Source organism: Lates calcarifer, linkage group LG9 (assembly GCF_001640805.2).
Source record: "Lates calcarifer isolate ASB-BC8 linkage group LG9, TLL_Latcal_v3, whole genome shotgun sequence".
NCBI classification, from domain to species: Eukaryota; Metazoa; Chordata; class Actinopteri; family Centropomidae; genus Lates; species Lates calcarifer.
Genome location: NC_066841.1, coordinates 21,383,030 through 21,406,396, shown reverse-complemented (window position 1 = coordinate 21,406,396; position 23,367 = coordinate 21,383,030). Strand labels below are relative to the sequence as shown.

The 23,367-nt window shown below is 40.1% G+C and overlaps 1 protein-coding gene across 1 annotated transcript in view; it reads right to left on the bottom strand.

Moving 5' to 3' along the window:
- The window catches only part of megf10 (multiple EGF-like-domains 10), a 61,525-nt gene that overhangs the window by 9,843 nt on the left and 28,315 nt on the right, over positions 1-23,367 (bottom strand). Inside the window, exons 6-15 of the mRNA XM_018673603.2 lie at positions 8,701-8,947; positions 7,664-7,784; positions 7,189-7,325; positions 5,437-5,649; positions 4,863-5,037; positions 3,268-3,388; positions 2,612-2,775; positions 2,202-2,304; positions 1,268-1,414; positions 26-160 (exon numbers count right to left, since the gene is read on the bottom strand). Of these exons, the coding sequence (XP_018529119.1) occupies positions 26-160; positions 1,268-1,414; positions 2,202-2,304; positions 2,612-2,775; positions 3,268-3,388; positions 4,863-5,037; positions 5,437-5,649; positions 7,189-7,325; positions 7,664-7,784; positions 8,701-8,947 (1,563 nt within the window). The remainder of the gene's footprint in view (positions 1-25; positions 161-1,267; positions 1,415-2,201; positions 2,305-2,611; positions 2,776-3,267; positions 3,389-4,862; positions 5,038-5,436; positions 5,650-7,188; positions 7,326-7,663; positions 7,785-8,700; positions 8,948-23,367) is intronic.

The window sequence follows — 23,367 nt, the reverse complement described above, 5'->3', positions numbered from 1 at the left end:
CAGTGTGCTGTGGTGTGATGCTCACCCTCGTTGCACAGAGCCCCCCTGAAGCCTGGCAGACAATCACACTGTCCTGTAATGTGGTGACATGGTCCATTACTGTGGACGCACTGTGGACAGGTCTGACTGCAGCGGTGACCAAAGTAACCTGGAGAGCAGACTGTGGGAAAAGCATGGGAAACATGAAGGATACCACTTTGTTTAATCTGCATGTCATTTCTAATCTACCGAGGTTATAGCTAATTGTGTAATAAACAAATGAGATTCTACATTATGGTCTCAGTGACACAAGTGACACGTTTCATTACTGTATTGCTAAGCTAAACCCCCTACAGTTTAAACATAGTGTGAATTTAAATGTTATATCTGAATTACTCTATAGGCTGTGTAGAATATCAGTGTTGTTAATACCGTTATCTCCAGGCTTTGTCTCTCAGTACTGTACCCTGAAGGTTCGAAAACAATAAGCATATAATTTATCTCTCCTTTCCTCTAACATGTCCACTTCTTACTCCCTTGTTTCACACAGTCTTGTTTTCTTCCACTGTACCTACATTTAGGTTCAGTAGGAACAAATAACTATTTTATCTGTACTTTATTCATACATGAAATGACACTGTTAATCTGTAGTATAAATATATGATTTTCCTTCTAAATTTGTTTTTGAACTAATGACACACATTCCTGTAGACCACAGCTTAATTTCCCCATCACAAACTTAGGACTTGGTTGAGAGGTGATTCTCATACCAAACTCACCCTCACTGTTATTCTGAACCATGGTAAATTCAGACCACTGCACAATTAGATACACTGATCATATCCCATCATGTTAGTTCAAAACCTCCTTCTTTAAATCCATGTACAGTGTGTAGAGGAGTAGTGCTGCTTGATTGTTCAGTTGTTATGGAGATGGATCTGTTTATGAGCGTGTGTGTGTGTGGTCTAGGCCTTATTCATATTGTGGGGACCTAAATCTGTTAATACAGTCACATAATGGGGACTTGTCTTCCTATTTCACTATCCTGTCAAGAATGAATGCAGAGAAGTCCAGAAAGTTCTACTGATCCAAACCACAGATCCATCAACGATCACAAAGGACAAGAAAAAGGACCTTGAGCTGGGACTGCTCCCCACTCCCTAACTTACACCTGGACAGGTACTGAGGCACCCATAGGTCTTCAAATGTTGCTTTTGGCATCTGGTGAAGATTTGAAGCAGCTGTGTGATGATGCTGCAGTAGCACGTGGTGCTGATGCAGGACTTACTCCTCTGGCAGGTGGTGCCTCTGTATCCTGGAGCACATTCACAGGTTCCTTCATCTGGAGAGCAGGAAGCTCCATTCTTACAGTTGCAGGGGAGGGAGCAGTTTGGACCCCAGTGGCCCTCTGCACATACACTGTCACAGTGGATACCTACACACACACACACACACACACACACACAGACACACACACACACACACACACACACACACACACACACACACACACACACACACATACATACAGATACTTTTTAGTGTATTTTGTATAGTGAAGACATTGAAAAGTGCTCTGAGTACAGTGTCAGACACATTCAATTAAATTAAATACAGTTTTATTTACCACATTTAGACACATCAGAGGGGAAACTCTGTTCAAACAGTTGGGTTCTGTTTAGCTGCTCCTGATAAACTCACACTTACACTTACTTACACTTCACACTTATGACTAACAACACAAACACTGAAATATCATGTATATATATATATATATATATATATATATATATATATATATATATATATATATATATATATCTCATTGGCTTGGACATGTTAAAACAAGTTTGACATGTTAAAACACTTTGACCATTTGACCAGATACAGCAGTAAAATGCTGCTGCTAACACACTGATGCATCAGTATTAACAATCTAAAAATGTTGTACTGAATAATGTATCAGTATCAGGGGACATTTTACTGTAGAACCAGTACTTCAACTTCCTGCAGTAAAGGATCTGAACACTTCTATAAAGAAACTCCCTCCTCATGGTCACAACTCAACATGAAATCACCTCTACTCAGTAGTTAAACAGTCCACAATGAAACAAAAATCAGAACCACAGAGAGAAGGAAGTCATGGAAACTGATACTTTTGGCACATTCTGCTTCTCATATATTCACAGATCAGCCATGTGGACATTGTTATTATGTCTTACCAGTCCATCCAGCCAGACAGCGGCAGTGACCTGTAGAGTGGTGACATCCATCAGCGTGACTGCAGTCACAGCGTTCTTTACAGTCAAGACCATAGGTACCGTCCTGAGGAGGACAAACAGTAACCATCACAATAACATGTCTGTTCACATGACAGGCAGCAGGTATTCAGTCTTTTCATGTTTCTAACTCCTATTTTTTATATCCACACCTTCATTAATTAGTTTACCTTCATTTGTTTATTAATAATCTTATTGTACTTATGTTATGTGTGTATGAGATCAACTATACCACTATCAATATCTGGAGCCTCAGAATAACAAACACAAATATATTGGACACAAAAAAGAACAAAACAAAGATATTATTTGTGCTTTCTTTTACATAAACATCTTGATCCATATCCTCTCACCTGGCAGTGGAGTTCACACTTGGCTCCTCTCCAGCCGGGGGCACAGGTACAGTGACCATCCAGGGCGTTGCATGATCCTCCATTCCCACACATACAGGTGAGGTTACAGCTCAGACCCCAGGTACCACTGGGACAGTTGATGGAGCAGTCCACCCCATGCCATCCTGATATAACAAACACACACATATCTTACTTTTGATCAACAGTATCAGAATCATTACTCAGTGTAACATGATTATCAGAAAACTTGGAGCAGTTTGAAATAATGCAAACAGAAACAGGAGGAAGTTATGATGGCTACCAAAAAATGTGTACATGTGAGAAGAAGAATTGAATTACAGGGCCGTTCCACCCAGTCTAATAGAAGAAAAGAGAGTGCACAAATATCAGAGGACATGACATTGTGCCCTGAAGATGATCACATTTCTCAGGCTGTTACAGCAGACTGGTATCATGCTGTGATATAAAACTGTTTTTTGCAATAAAAACTGCTGGAATCAAATAAAGAATAACCTGTAATAAAAATTATACACTGAAATATTACAACACATGACACTCAGTAATGTCATTTAAAGGTTCACATCATATTTATTTATCTAATACTGAATTATATTGTCAGACCTGCATTTCTCTCCTCCCTCTCCTCCTCAGCTCACCTGGTTGACAGGAGCAGGATCCGTCCACAGGAGAACATTGAGCTCTGTTCTTACACTTACAGCTGGTGGAGCAGTTCACTCCATATGTCCCTGCAGGGCAGGGGACTGAACAGTTGTGACCCTGAGAAAGTCAACAGATATGGTTATGACTGGCTGTGAGGATACCACTCATTCTTCTAATATACAGCTTGACCATCAACAGAGGATTCAAGTGCATCAGAACAGTCCTTTTCCTGTCCTCTTAACTTGTCTGGTTGCCACATCATTTGACATCATTCTGTGTTTTGAAACAACCAGTTCTCATGGACGTAAACATAACATGTGATTAGTAGAAGTGTGACACCACTGAATCTTGTAATTTTAGCTCCACATTGTTTCATCAGTAAGATCTATGCATAGTTACCAGGTCTGTGTGTTTTCTGTAAAACACAGATTATTTAAGAGTGACAGACATGTGATGTGGATGCTCGACTATGATCTGGTAACTCTCAACATCTTAAAGTCATAATTATAATACTGATCAATGTTTCCAGCAGCTTATATCAGAGATATATATTCAATTCATTTGCTCATATTAACAGACTGTTGTACTGTCAGTAGGAATGTGAGTGTTAAGAAGTGAGCTTGATTTCAGTTTTTGAAGAAAATCTGTTGTTGTGAAGCATCCTAAAACATCACAGATGGATGCGTGCAGGACATTTCAATTAAGATCAAAATAATAAAAATGAAAAATAGTCTTAAGAAAGTAATGCAGTCAAGCAGACAAAATGTAGCATATCTGTGATGAAAACCAAATGATGTTCAAATATTGACAAGCTAATTACAATAAAAAATCTCAAAAACATATTGGTAAGTACAATCCAAATACTCCCATCTGCTTGTAGCATTAGTATTACTTTAAGTTTCTATTTCTATATTCTCTCTCTCTCTTTCTCTTTCTCAACCCAACCGGTCAAGGCAGTTGGCTGCCCACCCTGAGTCTGGTTCTGCTCCAGGTTTCTGCCTCTTAAAGGAAGTTTTTCCTTGCCACTGTCACCTAGTGCTGCTCATGGTGGGAACTGTTGGGTCTCTAGACCTGCTCTATATGAGTGCCCTGAGATAACTTCTGTTGTGATTTGGAGATGTAAATAAACTGACTTTAATACCTTAGCATAAAGACTGTAAGTTAAAATCTAAACCAGATAATATCTGGTTAATTTATGTTTGTTAAGTGACATTCCTCTGCTAATGTAAGCAGTGTCCTGTAAGCTCATCTAGACAGATTTAATGCATTCATTTGTTCATCGGTTCGTGCTAGAAAACTAAAAAGAATTTAAGAGAAGCAGTATTTGCTGAGATGACTACAGTTTCTAACTGCTGCCACTAGATGTTACTCAAGAGCCATGTTTTTCCTGATAGCACCTTTAAGGTGTACTGAATGAGCACATGCAACCTCAACAGCAGAACTGACATTTTCACTTAATTCATTTAGAATATTTTCAGTTCCCAAAGTATTGGTGTCTGGTCTAGGTTTGTACTGTTCACTGTTAGCCTCATGACTTAACACAATATGGGACCTGAAGCATTCACTGACTTTCCCACTTTGCATGGTTTACCGTGAAGCCTGGAGCACAGATACACTTTCCGGTTACACTGTGGCAGTCGGCACCATTCTGGCACTGGCACACTTGCTGGCAGGACTCGCCATAAAATCCTGGGGTGCATGTCTCGTTGCAGTAAAGACCTGACCAACCAGGCTTACATGTACACTCTCCTGACATTGGGTGGCAGCTGGTGACAAGAGAGAAACATATCATAGTTACAGATTGTCAAAACCTGGCTGGCACATTCAGGTAATGTGCAGTGAGACAGGTGGAATCTTCCTGTATTTGTTAGTGACTGTGTTTGACTGACAGCTGGTCCACCTGGCACAGCAGTCCCATTGAGGAACAGCAGAACAGCTGTTCTCTGCAGGGACACATGCTACCTGCCAGCTGTGCTGCCTTACTGACCCACAACAGTCAGCTGTCTGCAAGGTCAAAAATCTCACTAACAAACACATCAGACACATGAATATGTCTCTCTGAGGTCTGTTAACCCTTTGATTTGAAAGATATGATTTGAATCAGATTTGAACACTGTGAATAATATTTTGAATTACTTTAAGTCTGAACACTATTGACTGCATACCTTAGAGTGTTCTGGGCATGGCATGGACACTTCTTATCACACTGGAGGCCGTAGTGTGCTTCAGGGCACAGTCGGACATCACAGATCTCCCCTGTGTATCCTGGCTCACACAGACACATTCCGTTGGTGTGGTAGCACTTGCTGTAGTTCTTACAGCGACACATCTTGGCACAGCCAGCACCATAAGTACCAACTGGACACTCGTCCTGGCACCTATTCACAGCGAGAGACACAATCATACCCACTGTCAACCATTTGAAAGATTAGTGGTTAAATTAAAAACCTTCATTAAAGATCTCTCTCATTTTTATTGTTTCTCCAATGTATAGTAGTATTTCATATGTTAGAATACACGTTCTGACCTGTACCTCATGCTCATTAAAAGAACTTGCACTAGTATGTATGTATGTATGTATGTAAAATCAAATCTAATCAAATCAAGTTTATTATTGTTTTACCATACCGGTCAGAGTGAGAAAACATTTCTCTGGGACTGAAGTGCAAAACATTAAACAAAGCACAGTATATACATTTTATACACCGTCCCAGAGTCACAAGATACTAAGATGTGTCAAGTTCGTTTGTTAAAAAAAAAGAAAAAAAATGAATGTATGCATGTATGTATGAATATATGTATGTAAGCAAGTATGTATACACTGTTCTGTCGTTGTCTTTTAAATCACCTGTTGTATATGAGCTTCAACAATAAAGACAAAACACTTGCACAGTGTCTAAGTCAATACACTGTTACGGGTGGTTCACAGGAGAGTTCACATGTTACAGTATTCTACTTTCCTGACACTGATAATTAACCTGTGTTTTGTCAAAGTGCAGATATCTGCCTCTGGAGCAGTGTTAGATGCACAGAGATACATCGCAGCCATGGGTGAAGCACAGTGTCATAGATTGCTTTGATCAACAGCACATTACTGAATGCAGTGAAAAAAGTGTGGATTCTGTTGGCTCTTCAGCTATTTTAACAGCTCACTCTAAAAGTGAATGCTGTGGGTCCTCATTATCTCTCCCATGCCTACACTACACTCCTATATCAACCCAACCCCCCCACCCCTTTGTTGGGTTTGGGTGTGGCATGGCCGGCCCAGTTCCAAGCAGTGCTACTGTAATGTTTGGTTTCCCTAAAACCCTTATTTACTCATAAAAGGGCACATGGAAAGGCTATTCCTGTCTCGTCACTGGTCTGCTTAAGTATATGGTGCATGCTCTCTGATATTGCTAATTATATGGGCCTAAAGCCCTGCGTGGCACTCTGCTGAGATCTGTCTGTGAAAATACTGACTGAGCTTCTTGTGTTTTCTCTCCTCTCTCAGGAGGATGTGGAGGAGTTAGGCAGATACAGATGATTTCATTTGGATTAGTTTGTTTCACTTTTCAGCATGTCACAATGTGGTCTAGTTACAGTTACTGTTACAATCCTGCATACATACACCACTTATACTGTTTTTTTCCCCATTATATTTCCTAAAGTCACATATGTTACCCCCACCACTGTTCAACACAAAATGAAACTCTGGGACAAATAGAAAGAGTTTACAATATATCTAAATAAAAAATGTGAGGACATGTACACTGTAATGTGGTTATCCTCTAATATTCCTTAGTTTGTTTGGTATATCTTGGTAGCACACCATAATTCTGTTGATAGTTGCTAATCCAGGTTGAGAATCCAGGATTTACTGCCTTGAACACAAGATGCTGTTATAGATACTGGTCCACTGTAAAAGTAGCTCTTACCGTTCTCCTGTGTATCCGGGGGTGCAGAGACACTGTCCATTAGACAATACACAAAAGCCATTGTTGTGACACTGACATTCCTGGGAACAGTTTTGTCCAAATCTCCCCTCTGGACATGGCTGGCCGCACACTGTACCCTACACATAGCAATGACAACAGGAACGTACATACAGTTAGCGGTTAATCATGTGAGCAGCTTTTCCTGGTCCAATCTTTTATACATGCTGTTGTGTTTTCTAGACCTGCTGATGTGAGTGATCACTGAAAACAAAGATTCATTAATTGTCATAATCATGCATATAACCCCTCTCTTCTGTATGGAAGCATTATTGTAGCAGTTCATTAATTGTAGGTGAATTTGAATCATGTATTGTACCGCAGAACACTCTTAAAATAATTATTTAGAGTAGTAGAGTTGATGACGATAATGAGTCATTCTTCTTAGAGGTTCACACAAACAATTGGGGGTGTGTACCATCCATCCAGCAGGACAGGAGCACTCTCCAGTCACATGGTGACACACTCCTCCGTTCTGACAAGGACATCTCTCCTCACACTGCTGCCCATGTTTACCTGGAGGACAGAGGTCTTCACAGCTACGAAGAAAAACAGCAGAGTCAGGTTAATATCTCTCCACTTCTCAAGGTCACATATGGAAGTTACTTTCTGAACAACTGTAGAACTTGGTTGAGATGTGTCATCTTTAACAGTGTCACTTTTATTTTCTGTTTCAATTTACAGTATTTTGTGTGGAAATTAAGGGTTGTAATGAATAATTATTTCCATTATGACTTCATTGATAATGATAAATTGACTTCATTTATTGACTTTAAAATGATATATATATTTTAAAAAAAAGAATACTGTATGTTTATATTTAAGAAGCTGGAGCCTACTGTGGCTCTGATGGTCAACGCACAACGACAAGTCAGAAAACACAACAACATTTCACAAAACACTACCGTAGGAACCAGCCAATAGTTGGAATCTTTGGTTGATAAATGATTTATTAATCAACTGACTGTAATTGTTATATAATGACATAAACATTACCTATTACATAAACAGAATAAAATGGTATTTGTCAGTCTTTAGTCAACCTTTAATTACTAATAGTTTAACATGTTAAAATAATAATAATAATTAAAGCTGCAAGGGGCCACGGGGTCCCCACAGGTCGTATAATGTGACTCTGCAACTACGTGACTGCCAGACACAGAACAAATGAGTCAGAAGTCCCTTACTGCCCCAATCAGGTGGTTATGACTATACCTGAATATTGGCATGTAGATATGTTCAGGCCATGACACTTAACAGACATTTTCAGTTTGGGGCAGATTGGACAGTGTATATGAGAGTTACAACAACTTCCTGTTTAATGGTGAAGCATCAAAATTCCCCACGGCTGACTGCAGCCCAAACAGAAAAAGTATTTCTCTATGGGCGCTGAGCTTTTAATTTAATATCACTATGGGGATTAGAAACAAGAAACACACATTCTCTCCCACTTACAATGCTCCGGTATATCCTGGTGAGCACTTGCATTCTCCAGTCACATGGTGACAAGCAGCACCATTCTGGCATTGACATTTCTGTTGGCATCCATTTCCATAGGTGCCCACTTCACACTGGGCCTCACAGCGCCAACCTCTGTATCCAGGAGTGCAGATACAGGCTCCGGTGATGGGGTTACATAGTGCTCCGTTCTGACACTGACATCTGTTACTGCAGTGGGGCCCCCAGTGGTTACTGTCACAAGCTGAAGGGAAGATGAAGGAAAAGAATCAAGATTGTGATTATCTCCTTTGACATTTATGATTGCACAGGTTGCAGGTTGTCATTTCTGAAGAGGATGAGGTTTCTATAGTATGTGTCATTCTGTGGGCAGATGCCAGACAGAGGGTATGTTATTCTCAATACATTAAGGTCTTCTGACCACCTGTAAACCAGATCATTATTCAGTATTCAGCCTTCTAACAGCCTCTGTTCACCAAGGACCCCAGGATCAGCCTGCATTGTGGGGCCTTTTTACACCATACCTGGTGACATGTACGGTTATGTAATACCCACATGTTATTGGGAGGAGTCACATTGTTGTCGTTTTATTATCCTAGTAATCATGTAATGATTCTTTATCATCAAGTGACCCATGATTCACATATAACCCTGATCTCAAAGTAGGTCCAAGACACAGGACAACCATTTTACACCAGTATTGGACTTACTGCTTGAGTAATCACTTGGTTAAGTACATTGCTCAAGTGCACCACAGTGGTATTGATGACTTTTCCTACTCAGAGTTAATCCTGCTGGTCTCTCTCTCTCAAAACTGTCCAACCAGTTTTAAAAATGGTACACATTGTATGTGAGAATGCTAATGTAGTCAGACTGATATTAAGAGCTGGATAGCACAGTTGCCAATTTTCTGCAAACAAACAAATAAAATCAGTCCAAAGTTCTATTTTGAGACTGCTCACACTGACCAAGTATCCAGGGTAGGATGATCATGCTCACTAAGCTGAGGACAATAGCTTAAAGAAAACACTTCTGATCTTAGTTCCTGAAGTAATTTGTGCTTTTATTTTCCTCTCATTTGCACTAGTCCAACTCTTGCCTCTTTCCATCGGCTCCTTGTGGCTCAAGATTTTGCTGATGACTTTCAAGGTTTAACATAATCAAGCTCCCAGTTACACTGTTTATAGAATGGCATTGGAAAGTATTCAGACCCCTTAAGTTTTTGCACACACACACTTAATTGTGCTGTTGATTTGATTTTAAATCAGTAGATTGCCATTTTGCCCATCAATCTATACTCAATAATGCATAATGATAAAAAAAAAAAAAAACAAGATTTTTCTAGAAATTTGTCCAATTAATTCAGTTTGCCACATGTGGACTCCAGTCAGGTCTCAAACACATCTCAAGGACAACTAAAGCAAATAGGATTCACATGACCACAGTCTGGAGCCATAACAAAGGGTTTGAATATTTTTGTAAATGACAAATTTCAGTTTTTCTTTTCTTTTTTTTAAATTAGCAAAGAATTCTCAAAACATGTTTTCACTTTGTTATTATGTGTTTTTGAGTGAAGACTGATGGACAAAAAGTGAAGGGACACTGAAGCCACTGTATGTTAATCACTGATGAGCCATAGTCCAGCCTGAACCACGTTTGTCTGACACCACATCACTTTAAGTTAAGCAACCCACTTGATCAAACTCATGAGACTGAATCCAAAACATGCTTGTCAACACTGACATGAAAACCATCACATTCTACAAGCAGCCAGAGACTCCATTACTGTGTGGCTATGACCTGAACCCACCTCATTAACTTTTGGCTGTTGGATTTCAGCCTTAAACAGACTGCTCCTCATACACACTGGGCTCTGGTCTTCCCATCACAATTTGCCATGTGCTTCACCATGTGTAGCCACAGTAAACTGGTAAACCTGACAATGAGTTGGACCACATGTTTATTCTAGATGACTTTCATCTTGAAGAGAACACATCAGGAGACCACTGGCAATGACTGGGGATGAAATAGGAGGGAGCTGGGAAGGTTTACAGTGACTGGCAGACCTTTAATTATGGCACTCTGCGTCATAGAGGTCTATATTAAGTTCAGGGGAAAGTGAGATTTTTCACTAGGAGAAAAGATGAGGACTTTATGACCTATGGTGTATAAACTACTGTGGAACTATAGTCAGCTAACTGTTTAGCATGAAAGGACCATTTCAATTTATTAAAACTCATATTTTCATAGTTTTGTATTATATATTTTACACATTTATACATTTAGCTGTGTGTTGGTTTTTTAAAAATAACCTTTGACTGCTCATGTCGCTGACCCATCAGCCTTGTTTTTACTGATGTCATCATATTCAGTAGCTCAGTAACTAACTTGGGCAGGACCTCAAGATCCAAGTTGAATTAAACCCTTTAACAGGATCAGTTTCAAATTTGGTGAACCGGGGTCACATGATGCAGCGGAGTTAGGTAGATGCTTGTCCTAGAGCTCTCAAAGTACACTCAGTTTAAACGTATTAAATAAGACCCATTCTACCGCCAACTTCATTTAGAAGTTGCAACATGGACTTGAGATCGAGAAAAAAGCTTCAAAATTTGTCTGAAGTGACAATACGTCAAACAAGTGAGAAGTCAGACATGGTGGCGGGAATCCAACATGAACTGGAAGGAAGCTGCCTGATATCACAAGATGACAAGCTCACGGAACGAGACTCCTGTGTCCTTAAGCTGAGCAAGAAAAAGATATTTCTGATAGATAAAGTTGACCAACTGGAGAATCATAGCTGATGTAACAACTGTCAACCTACGTGAACCTAGCATTGTCAACCTACGTGAAGGCAGTGAAGAGTTGGAACCGGTGCGCTTTTGGATTCTCTCCATACTGGGACAAGAACATTTTGCTGAGCCTCTGATTATAGAGCGAGCACATTGGTCCCCAACATCCTGCCCGCCTGCAGACCAGCGACCCAGACCCATCCTCATTCGTTTGCTGAAGTATCAGGATCGGGGACTCATCATGTACAATGGAAATGCAGTGCTATTTTTTCCAGACCTGAGTGCAACCCTGGTGAAGTGCAGAAAGGAATACAACCAAGTCAAGAAGGAAAGGAAACTCCAATTCAGCCTCCTCCATCCTGCGATCTTGATAATTATCTTACCCAATGGAGAAAAGAAATTCTTCACAATACCTGAAGACATGGCCTCTTTTCTCAGAGAGTTTCCAGAAGGTGACAATCTCTGATTTCACCTGTAAATACAGGTACACTGCTGCACTCTCTAGTGCTGAGAGCGACATGCCCATTTATGTCTTTTCAACAGACTGCTGACCTTAAGTGCAAGGCCATTTATTTAATTTTTTCGGACATTATGGACATTAGAAAGGAACTTGGTTTTGTGAGGCTGCACTTCAGAAACAATTTCTATTACTAAGTGTACTTTTATATGGTGTCCTTATAGGGTGTCCTTATTTATGATGTTTACGTATCACAAGAGATCACAAAATTAAATTAAAGCTGCAAGCAGTGTTGAACGTCGACACTGACGTCTGTCGGGGGACCTGCGACCACAGGGTCCGTGCAGGTCGTACAACACAGTTCTGCAACTGCATGACCGCCAGACACAGAATGAATGAGTCAGAAGTCCATCACTGCCCCCATCAGGTGGCGCTATGACTATTCCTGAATATTGGCATGTAGATGTGTTCAGGCCAAGACATGTCAAGTTTGGGGCAAACTGGACAGTGCATATGAGAGTTGCAACAACTTCCTGCTTAATGGCGAAGCATCCAACCTCACCACAACGCCACAGCAAGGGCACCCCATGAGGACTCACAGTCTTCGCAATTAAGCACCATTATGATTGTAATGCTTCTCTGACCACATTTGAGGTAAATCAGATCAACCCACTTGGATGAAACACATCATTTCCTGTTGCCAATGGGTGGTGCTATGACTGTACCTGAATATTGGCATGTAGATGTGTTGAGGCCATGACACTTAGCAAAAATGTCAAGTTTGGGGCAGATCAGACAGTGCATGTGGGAGTTACAACAACTTCCTGTTTAATGGCAAAGCATCAAAATTTGCCATGGCGACACAGCAAGGGCGTCCCATAAAGACTCACAGTAATCATTATGATCTTAGTGCTTGTCTGACCACATTTGAGGTGAATCGGATCAACCCACTTGGATGAAACACATCATTTCCTGTTGCCAATAGGTGGCGCTATGACTGTACCTGAATATTGACATGTAGATGTGTTCAGGCAATGACAGTGAGCAAACATGTCAAGTTTGGGGCAGTGTATGCGGGAGTTACAACAACTTCCTGTTTAATGGCAAAGCATCAAAATTCGCCACAGCGACACAGCAAGGGCGTCCCATGAAGACTCAGAGTCTTCACAATACAGCACCATTATGATTTTAATGCTTGCCTGACCACATTTGAGGTCAATCAGATCAACCTACTTAGATAAAACACATCATTTCCTGTTGCTAACAGGTGGGGCTATGATTAAATCTGTATATTGGAATGTATATGATTCAGGACAGGTCTGTTGTCAAACCTGTGAAATTTGGGGCAGATCAGATAAAGTATGCATGAGTTACATCAACTTCCTGGTTAATGGCAAAACATCATGCCCTTCAATGGAACATCAAAATTTTCACAATAAGGCATCATGAAGGCCATGAAGGCCAATTTTGATGTTCTGTTGAAGGGGATGTCCGTGGTGCCATGGTGAATTTTGATGGTTTGTCGACACTGCTTGCAGCTTTTTTTTTTTTTTCTCTTTTTTCTTTTTGTCAGTTTATTTCAGACAGACTATATGGTGAGCTGGTTACTGATTTGTTTATTTTTCATATGAGCAGGGTAGTGAAATTTGTCAGCTTCAGTGTCAATGGTCTAAATGGGCCTATTAAAAGGAAAATGGTGTTAACATTACATAAGAACAAAGATTAAAAGAAATTAAAGAGAGAATGGATAAGCCAAGTGTTTTCTTCATCTTTCAACTCTAAGGTGAGAGGAGTTGCCATTTTAATAAATAGAAATATTATTATCAGGAAACAATTAGTGATCCATTAGGCCACTATGATTTGATTAATAGTCAAATTTACTCAGAACACTGGACACTTTTAAATCTATATGCCCCTAATTATGTTGATGTCTGTTTTATTCAGGACATTTTTCTCAAGAAATCCGGAGGTCATCAATACATGGTTATAGGGGACAACTTTGTTTAGACCCTATTTTGGATGAATCATCAACTGCTAAAACTAAACACCCTGGCATTTATGAAAGATTTAAATTTGACAGACATCTGGAGGCAGATACACCCCCAAGCCAGAGACTACTCATTATGTGTTTATTATATGTTTATTGGGGAACAGATAAGGCTATTTTGCAAAACAAATTGTGCTTCCTCTCCTCTTTCTAGTTTTGTATTATGGGATACACTAACAGCTTATTTAACAGTACAAATAGGGTAGACTCAGCTAAATGGGCCATCAGGTAAAGTGGGTCAGGTAAGGTTGGAGCATCATTGCTCATTAATTTTTTTTTTTTTTACAGCTAATCACAATAACTGATCTTGTTATGTTGCTACAACACTACTTGACAAGTAAGGATAATTTTGATTGGTCTGAGTTTGCTGAGGTTGGTGGGAAAAGTGTTTTAAATGCATCAGAAAATTTATATGGTGAGTAAGCATGACATAGCAAATTTTAGTTGTTAATAATAAGGGTTATATACTATAGATAAGCTTACGAACAAAGTAAAATGTTTATGAACAATGTTTTGACAGGTGTTTTGAAAAAAAATGTTGCCACGACTTTCAGCTAAAATGGGCCACATACACACTCTGAGAGAGGGCAGGCACCAAATGTTCGCTTTTTAGCAAGTTCAGAAAATGTTGCTGTTAGGATCTCTGACTGTGGATAAACAGTGACCTGTTCTTGAAGTGGGATCAGATGTTTGCAGAGCAGCTTCCAAGAGCTGACCCAAGGCCCCACATCCTCCTGTAGGATAGCCACAGTAGCCATGTCTTCAGTTTGGACCTCCAACTGATGAAAGCCAAAATGTGCATGTGATGGCCACACCACATGTGCCCTCCAGCCTGCTGACAAAGCACTTCAAAAGTTTGAAACACAACTGATATGAGGAGGGGTGGAAGTGGACAAGGAGGATGGCAGGACAGAAGCTCCCTAAAACAGAGTTCTTCTGTTTCGCCAAGCCTGACAGAAGACCGCTACGGTTGAAAATGCCCAGGCTGGATTCATCCCTGATGATGTGTATGTACCAAGCATGACAACAGACTGGGCCATGTTACTCACAGCAACTGAGCTGGCCATTTCAGAGGACACACCAATCTTGACTATTACTGAGGATGTGGTCTCTGAAGTGGTGATTGTCACATCTCAGGAGGAAATGGAAAGGTCCTTATTCCATGTCTTCTGTAGAGGTCAGAACAATACCAGTCACATTCAGTGGCCTAATACCTAAATTCTTTCCAAAACAAGAGAGGAGCCTCAGAATAAGGGCCAATCCGCCCACCTACCATTTAAGAAGCACAGACCACATCAATTATATTATTACCAAAAGGAAATTGAACCGCTGACCTTCTGATTAGTGGGTGACCCGCTCTACCTCCTGAGTCACAGCTGCCCCCACAAGCATGCACCCACACACACATAGCTATGCACACGCGTGCACACACACACACGTGCACACACGCAAAACATGATCAGTTAATTTTTAAATGTGTTTTTGAAAAAAGAAAATTAAAATAAAAGTTTTGAAATGAAATACATTTACATTTGTTACTACTACACACCAAAGACAATAGTTACTGCCATTTTACTGTTAATTTTTTTTTTTTCAGCTGTAATCTAATGTCTCTTATATTGGCCCATTTTACCTGAACATTGTGTCGTAGCTCAAGCAGGGACTTGCTGATACTCTCTTATAATTTGAAAACAATTGTACTTTTCCATTTTTTAAAGAAATAAATGTTTAAGGAACCGATGACAATTCATGAAAATATCATTATATCTCATGCATAACTTATTTGATGGTCTTATAAATCATTTGCCAGAAAGTGGCCCATTTTAGCTGACTCCAGAGTGCACATCTTCTCTCTGTGTGGTGCAAGCGAAACACTGGAATAGACATTGGCAATGAGAAGCAGCGAAGCAGGCTGTTAAACGAGCTGTCCCTAACATTAGCTCAGGTTGTTGCTAGATGCTTAGCTTGTTTTTAGGTTAGGATTCTTTCAGTGTTAATCATTCAAGAGGTTTTTACTGGAAGTTGATTATCTATAAAGGTCTCATTAACTCTAAAACAAACGGACCAAGTAATTAAAATCGGTAGAAACACTGAATAAAGTCAATGTTTCTCCATGACCCAGACACAGGACATTGAGAGGGGCTATTTGCTCAGCTTGTTTCTCTGTTTGCTTAAGATTCAGACATCTGATAACAAAAATCCTTCATCTGGTTTAAGATTATAGTTCTCATGTTAGAAAAAGTGACGGTAATGTAACTTGAAACATTAAGAAAGTAGTCTGCTGAAAATATTTTAATGTCAGGCCATCTGGCCAAACAGCCGGCGCTAGTGGAAAACACTGGATTTGTTGTACCTAAACGCTCATGTCACAGCAAACGACAGGAACAAATAACTGCTTTGGTGACTTAAAAGATTTCAGACAATATGTTTCCTCTTAGCATTGATGGAGGAGTGGAGCTGTCAAAGGCTCATGGAACCAGAATACACCCTTCACGGAAAACGATTACCAGCCAGATTGAGAAATAGTACAATGAAGCAGCAACAGCTCTAAAAAAAAGAACTTGATGTCAAGTAGCAATAACAACAGCTGCATGGTCAGCTCTCAAATCAGAGTTTTATGTCACTGTCATCTGCCGTTACATGGACGGTGACCCAAACATTTCCGGTTCTATGCTCCAGGCGCGCAGCACAGATGAGAGACACAGCTGAGAACACACTGATAGTCTGAGGTGCGTTGTTGATGAGTGGGGCTTGGGAGGTAAAATTAATGCATCTGTACACTACACTGCAAAAAACATGACTCGACATGACAGCATATTATTATTTTGGTTTGGGTGGAGGGCAGATCTTAACCATGACATCACAACTAATTGACTAATAAACTTAACTTGGCTTAAATTGGCTTGATTAATTGACTTTAAAAAGTAATTCAAATGCCCATTTCTATTATTTACCTGCAGGGCAGAAGTACTATGAATTGGGGGAAAAAGCTCATAAAGTCCTGTCTTTTTTTAATTAAAGACAGGAGAGCTCAAGAACGATTAACTATATCCAAAAGAAATAAATGAAACCTTCAAACAGTTTTATGTTAATTTATATAGGTCAGAATTACCAGAGGATTTAACCATAATACAAACAAACCACCTGTCATAAAAACAAGAAAACATAAATATTTTAGAAATCTTTCAAAAACTTGTTTAAAACTAAAAATGTTATTGTTCTTTATTTAGCAAATAACAAACTGAAAAAACTAAATAATCCTTTTTCACACATAATTACCAAAAAACTTAATATATTGTATGGCATCCTTTGGCCTTGATATCAGCTTGCATTCTTGCTGGGATTGTTTTTATGTACAGTACATCCGGGAAGTATTCGCACCACTTCACTTTTTCCACATTTTGTTATGTTACAGCCTTATTATCATCAATGATGTCTCTGTACATTGCTGCATTCTCGACCATGACTAGTTTCCCAGTTCCTGCTACATCCCCACAGCATAACGCTGCCACCACCGTGCTTCACTGTAGGGATGGTATTGACCAGGTGATGAGCAGTGCCTGGTTTCCCCCAGACGCTTGGCATTCAGGCCAAAGAATTCAATCTTTGTCTTATCAGACCAGAGAAGTTTGTTTCTCATGGTCTAAGAGTCCTGCAGGCAGACTGTCATGCGCCTTTTAGTGAGGAGTGGCTTCCGTCTGGCCACTCTACCATACAGGCCTGATTGGTGTAGTGCTACAGAAATGGTTGTCCTTCTGGAAGGTTCTCCTCTCTCCACAGAGCAACGCTGGAGCTCTGTCAGAGTGACCATCGGGTTCTTGGTCACCTCCCTGACTAAGGCCGTTCTACCCCGATCGCTCAGATTGACCGGGCAGCCAGCTCTAGGTGGAGTCTTGGTGGTTCCAAATTTCTTACATTTACGGATGATGGAGGTTAATTCCTTGGACTTCATGGTTTGGTTTGTGCTCTGACATGCACTGTCAACTATGGGACCTTATATAGACAGGTGTGTGTCTTTCCAAATTATGTCCAATCAACTGGATTTAACACAGATGGACTCCAATCCTGTTGTAGAAAGATTTGAAGGATGTTCAGTGGAAACAGGATGCACCTGAGCTCATTTCTGAGTGTCATGGCAAAGGCTGTGAATACTTATGTACATGTTTTATTTTTGTTTTTTATTTTTAATAAATTTGCAAAGGTTTTATGCTAACTTTTTTCATGTTGTCATTACGGGGTGTTGTGTATAGAATTTTGAGGTAAAAAATGAATGTAATCCATTTTTGAATAAGGCTGTAACATAACAAAATGTGGAAAAAGTGAAGCACTGTGAATACTTTCCAGATGCACTGTATTTGATCTGCACATACCATCTGAATCACAAGCAGTTTCTTGCTATCTCTAAGCCTCACCTACTAATTCTGTTTACATCCAGTCACAACCTGACGCACACAGCTCGAGCCAATCACCTGTGAGCTGTCAAAGTTTAAAATATTCTCTCTCTCTGCTGTCATTTAGCTGTTATTTCAGCATCGCAACGTTGTGTGACTCTAGCAGAGTTGGGATAAGTGTATCAGATTATCAGTTAGAACTCAACGCATTCTCCAGCCTCAAAACTCTTGCTCGCTCAGTTCCGTGAGCTGGAAAGCGTGCTGCTGTCAGTATTTACCAGACAAGCGCGGCATTAGTAAACGAGGACATGTGCCACTCCTCATCTCAGAAAGGCAGTCATTTAGCCGGCATTTGTCTTCTTCCAGTCCCTACCACTCCAGCTGCTCCAGTCACTCCTGTAAATTTGATTTGCATCTATCATTTAGACTTTTATTTAGTAAAAGTTATGGTGCTTTTATTTTGAGCTTAGCTAAACTATCCTGTCTCGTTATGTTGCTCTCATGTGAATGGAACTCAAGCAACAAGCAAGCAAGATTGATGTCATTGAAGTTACCTATTTTTCACAGCAGACTTTAAGTTGATACAAACTGTTTTCAAAGAAGCTCTCGAAGACTCATGGATCATTCCCTTTGTGACATGCAGCCAACAAGGTATTTTGTCTGTATTTTTTCTATGAAAGATATTGCTTACAGACGGTGTCTGCTGTTAAGTTAACATGGTCTTTCGTATTGTCCCATCGACACTGTGTGTTTAGTTTTCATGATGGATTTGGAAAAAAATTGTCAAATAAACCAGTAGCAAGAAAGCGACTCGTGTCTGCCTGTGTCTCGAGGGAATTATACCCTTCGTCCTCCTATGTTGACAGCAAGGGCAAAAGGTAGAGATGATTCAGCATGCCTATGCAACTACATACATACATACATACATACAGATATATATATAAAAGAAGAAGTTTGTACTCACCCAAGCTGCATATTTATTCATACTCGGTGCTTGCAAGGAAGCCCATACCAGAACAGAATGGTTCTGGCTAACTCCTGCTCTGTTAGCTCACCCTCGGCAAGAAAACACATATAAGGCTCAAAAGATAGGCCTAAACCATTGTCATATTTGGACTCGGACTCTAGTTTACAGATCACTGGCTCTTTTTCTCTCTCAGGGTTTGTTTTCTTCACAGCGACTGGTTACAAATTTACAATTGGCCTCTGACTCTCCTCCCCTTTCTAGTCTTCCACACCGGTCTGCTATAGGGAAGAAAGAATTTTAATAATTATTAATACGCTAGATATCATCTCTTTAGCCCCTAATTTGTATAAACAATGAATGCGTTTCATCCATGATGAGCAATTAATAATGATGTAAATATAATAAATAAATGCGGTTCCATCTGTGGGTTTTGGGGCTTTTTTCCCAGGGCCAGTGGATGCAGTATCGGGCCTACCTCGGTTTCCAAGCTTGGCTCTTCCCCGCCTTGAATGAGATTAACCCCTTTGCAGTTGCCTGCATTTAGAGTCGTCAATAACATTGCAAAAGTATTCCGTGCTATGTGACAACAAAGCACCATTAATATTATACAGTGGTGGAAAAAAGTTTTTGGACACCCTTAAAATTTTACACAATCTCAAATATTATCATGAAATATTTGGAGAAAAATCGTTTTTGTGTTTTAAAAGGTGTGGCTGCATTAGACAGACACAAACAAATACAAATTATATGTTTTTGTTTATTGCTTACAAGAAAAACAAAAAATTCTTGACAGTTTCAACGTGTCAGTTTTCAACATTGTCGGTATCAAAATCAACAAATAACAGAGAATGTGTTCAAAACTGAACAAAAAATAAATAAACCATCACATCATCAAATTAAAATTTAGTAGTCCTGCCATTAGCATGCAGTAGAGCTCTAATCCTGGCTGGCATGTTCCCCACGAGCCTTTCACACTGTTGAGGGGTAATCTTGTCCCATTCTTCTTGAATTACTGCTTTAATTCTTTTAAATTCTTTGGTTTACGCTTTGAAATGGACCTTTGGATAATCCACACCAGATTTTCAATGGGGCTCATGTCCAGGGATTGAGCTGGCCACTCTAAAACCTGGATACAGTGCTTCTGCAGCCAAGTTCTACTGGCCCTGGATGTATGGCAAGGGGCATTATCTTGTGGAAGCATCCAGTTTTGACCTCAGTGGAACAGTGCACATGCGGGGAGCATGTGGGTTTCAAGAATGGCACAATACTTGGCAGACAGTGAGATGACCAACACCAGCAGCACTCATGCATCCCCAAACCATGATACTGCCTCCACCGTGCTTGACAGTAGGTGCTGTACATGCTGGAAATAATGCTTCGCCTGGCCTTCTGCGGACCCTCACTGGACTCATCTGACCACAGAATCTTCTTCCAATTCCTGGCTGTCCAGTTCTTGTGTGCTTGGACCCAATGATGCTGGGCTAACCTCTGTCTCCCATTGATCAGGGGCTTCTTGACAGCCTTGTAAGACCTTAAGCCATGATCTAAAAGTCAGCCACGTACAGTGTGGGTGGAACACTGGACATCAGTTTGGTTTGACCACTGCTCCTGTGATGTCATTCGGCGGTTTACCCTGCACATGCGGATCAGGACCCTTCCTGGCTGAGAATCTGTATCTTCAGGTGTGTTTCCTGCGTTAGGTTCCATTTTTGTCTCTGAAGAACTTTCAAATGTGCTGGCTTTATATAGACAAAAAAGCACGGCAACAAAAACTGTGTCTTTTAATAAAAAGCACAATCTTCATTAGTGGATCACTGGTACCAAAATGACTGAATACTCAAAATTCCTTATGTGTTTTTATGGAACCAATCAATTTTAAGTTTTTAATGGCTTTTTTAGGATTTGTTTAGCATTTTGGCTGTGTCTGTACTAAAAGAAATTGCACTTGAAGACCTAAGAGTGATTCTTAATGTAATATTTCACAAATGCATGGGGTGTTCGATAACTTTTTGTGTAAATTAGGGGTTCCCCTTTAAGTGTGATCATGTTCTTTATGAGGTCCCTTGTCTGGATTGTTGTTAGGCACAACTCTTCACCGTCTGCATATGCCTGGTAAATTCTCTTATCTCTGACTCTTATCCCATTTAATTTTCAGGTCTACCAGAGTCACTTTGTTTGGGTCATTTAAGAAATGTTTTGTGTTTCACTAACTTTTCCCCTGAAACCTGTCCAGATACATGCTTTCTGTCTGCCATATAAAGAATCACTATGCTTGCTGGGATCCAATTTATGGTAAATGTTTTGATACATTTTTACCTAGCCTTTACTAACCCAATATTAGTGCTATTAAAGGAACCTCAATATGCTCCCCAGCAGCTATAGGCTCCCCATTCACTCTCTCTGTTTCAGCATAATATGATGTTTGTTCTACAGAATTTCTGTTTTTCCCCATAACTGTTGATTTCTCACAGTGTATTTTATTAACATTCTGTGGCTTTTGAAGAATGGGTGAATTCATGTCCCCTTCAAAGCCCTCCCTTTCTAAGAATTGTCAAATTCACTTCTCCTTCAAATTCTTTCAATCCTGACAGAGGTATTTCCCTTCTTAATTGGCATCTCACCTCAATCATTTTAGTTTTATATCAAGCATTCTAAAGCAAAGGGTGCTTGTTCTATAATTATTGTTTGCATAGATTCCCCTTTTGTCCTTTCAAGGCTGACCTCTTTTATGCCCTTTCCCTGTTTTTAACCTCAGGCAATCACCCCATGTCAAAAGCATGGTTTAATCATCACTTTTAAAGGCTCTTTGCATGTGTAATCTATCTCATCAGTTATATTTTCATTTCATTCATTTGAATAGATCCTGCAACCTCAGTTGCAACGGCTCTCTGTGGCAATCTTCTTACTTCACCCATGGTGATCTACTTCCTGCCGGGGTCTACACGCCAAAAGTCTATTTCTCCTGTGCACAATAAAACATTTTATTCTACTCCAGATTTGCACTTGCTTTTTGTTCTAAGTCTCTCCTTGTCTACATGTATAGACTAGTCACGAGTGGACCAATCATAGCTGTTGTTGTCTATGTCTGCGCAATCATGGTGTTGATTCAGAAGTATAAATTGGTCTTTAGTAGGTTAAAGTTGTCAGTTTTGTTACACATCAATTACACTAAAGGGCAAAAGTTCACTCTAAATTTTCAGAACAGTAGTTTGACCAAAAAAATCAATCTTAACTCAATTCACATGCACCAGCTTTTTCTAGTTTTCTAGTCAACATGGGTGATGGGTGATGTGCTATTGAAGACATGAGTTAAAAGCTAAGAAAAAAGCTTGTAAGCAGACCTTGAGTTTGTTTTTTGTAAACTTAATTTCATTTATTGTATTCAGGTTTTGGTCACTTATATTTTTATTGTAGGCCACAATGACTCATACAAACAGTGCCATAAAGATGGCATTTTTATTCAAATAGCAAGGAATGTCCCTCGAGCTCAGGCTCTTCTCTTCTACTACATAAACACAGCCTGGTGTGTATGTGCTTGGCCTGCAAAGTAACACAGCCATCTCCAACCATTCCTCCATTCTCAAGTTGTTCAAGTGATTAACAGGCTCCTTTTATTCCTCCTGCATTACCCTACTTCACTCTGACCTGATAAAAAGTGCATACTTAATTCCCCTCAGGCAGTCTGGCCCTGTGTGAGGGGTGAGGGGTGGGGGGTGTGAGGGCAGGGGACAAAGAGGAGGAGGAGATTAGAGATACTAAAATGCACATATAAAACCATTCCTGCATTCAAGTCTGCCATCCCTGTACCTTTGTGAAACCTGACCTAGATTGAAGAAAGGCCAAACTCCAGGGGCTTGGGGCTCCTCATCCACTCACTCCAGAACAGACTGTTCTCTTTCTCTGGCCTATTCAAGATGGCTGTGAACAAAAAAGACTGCACTGTGCCAGGGTTTGGTCACAAGACTGGATGTATCCAAGTCTCATGGTTTTTAGAGAAAAAGATCCATAAGACC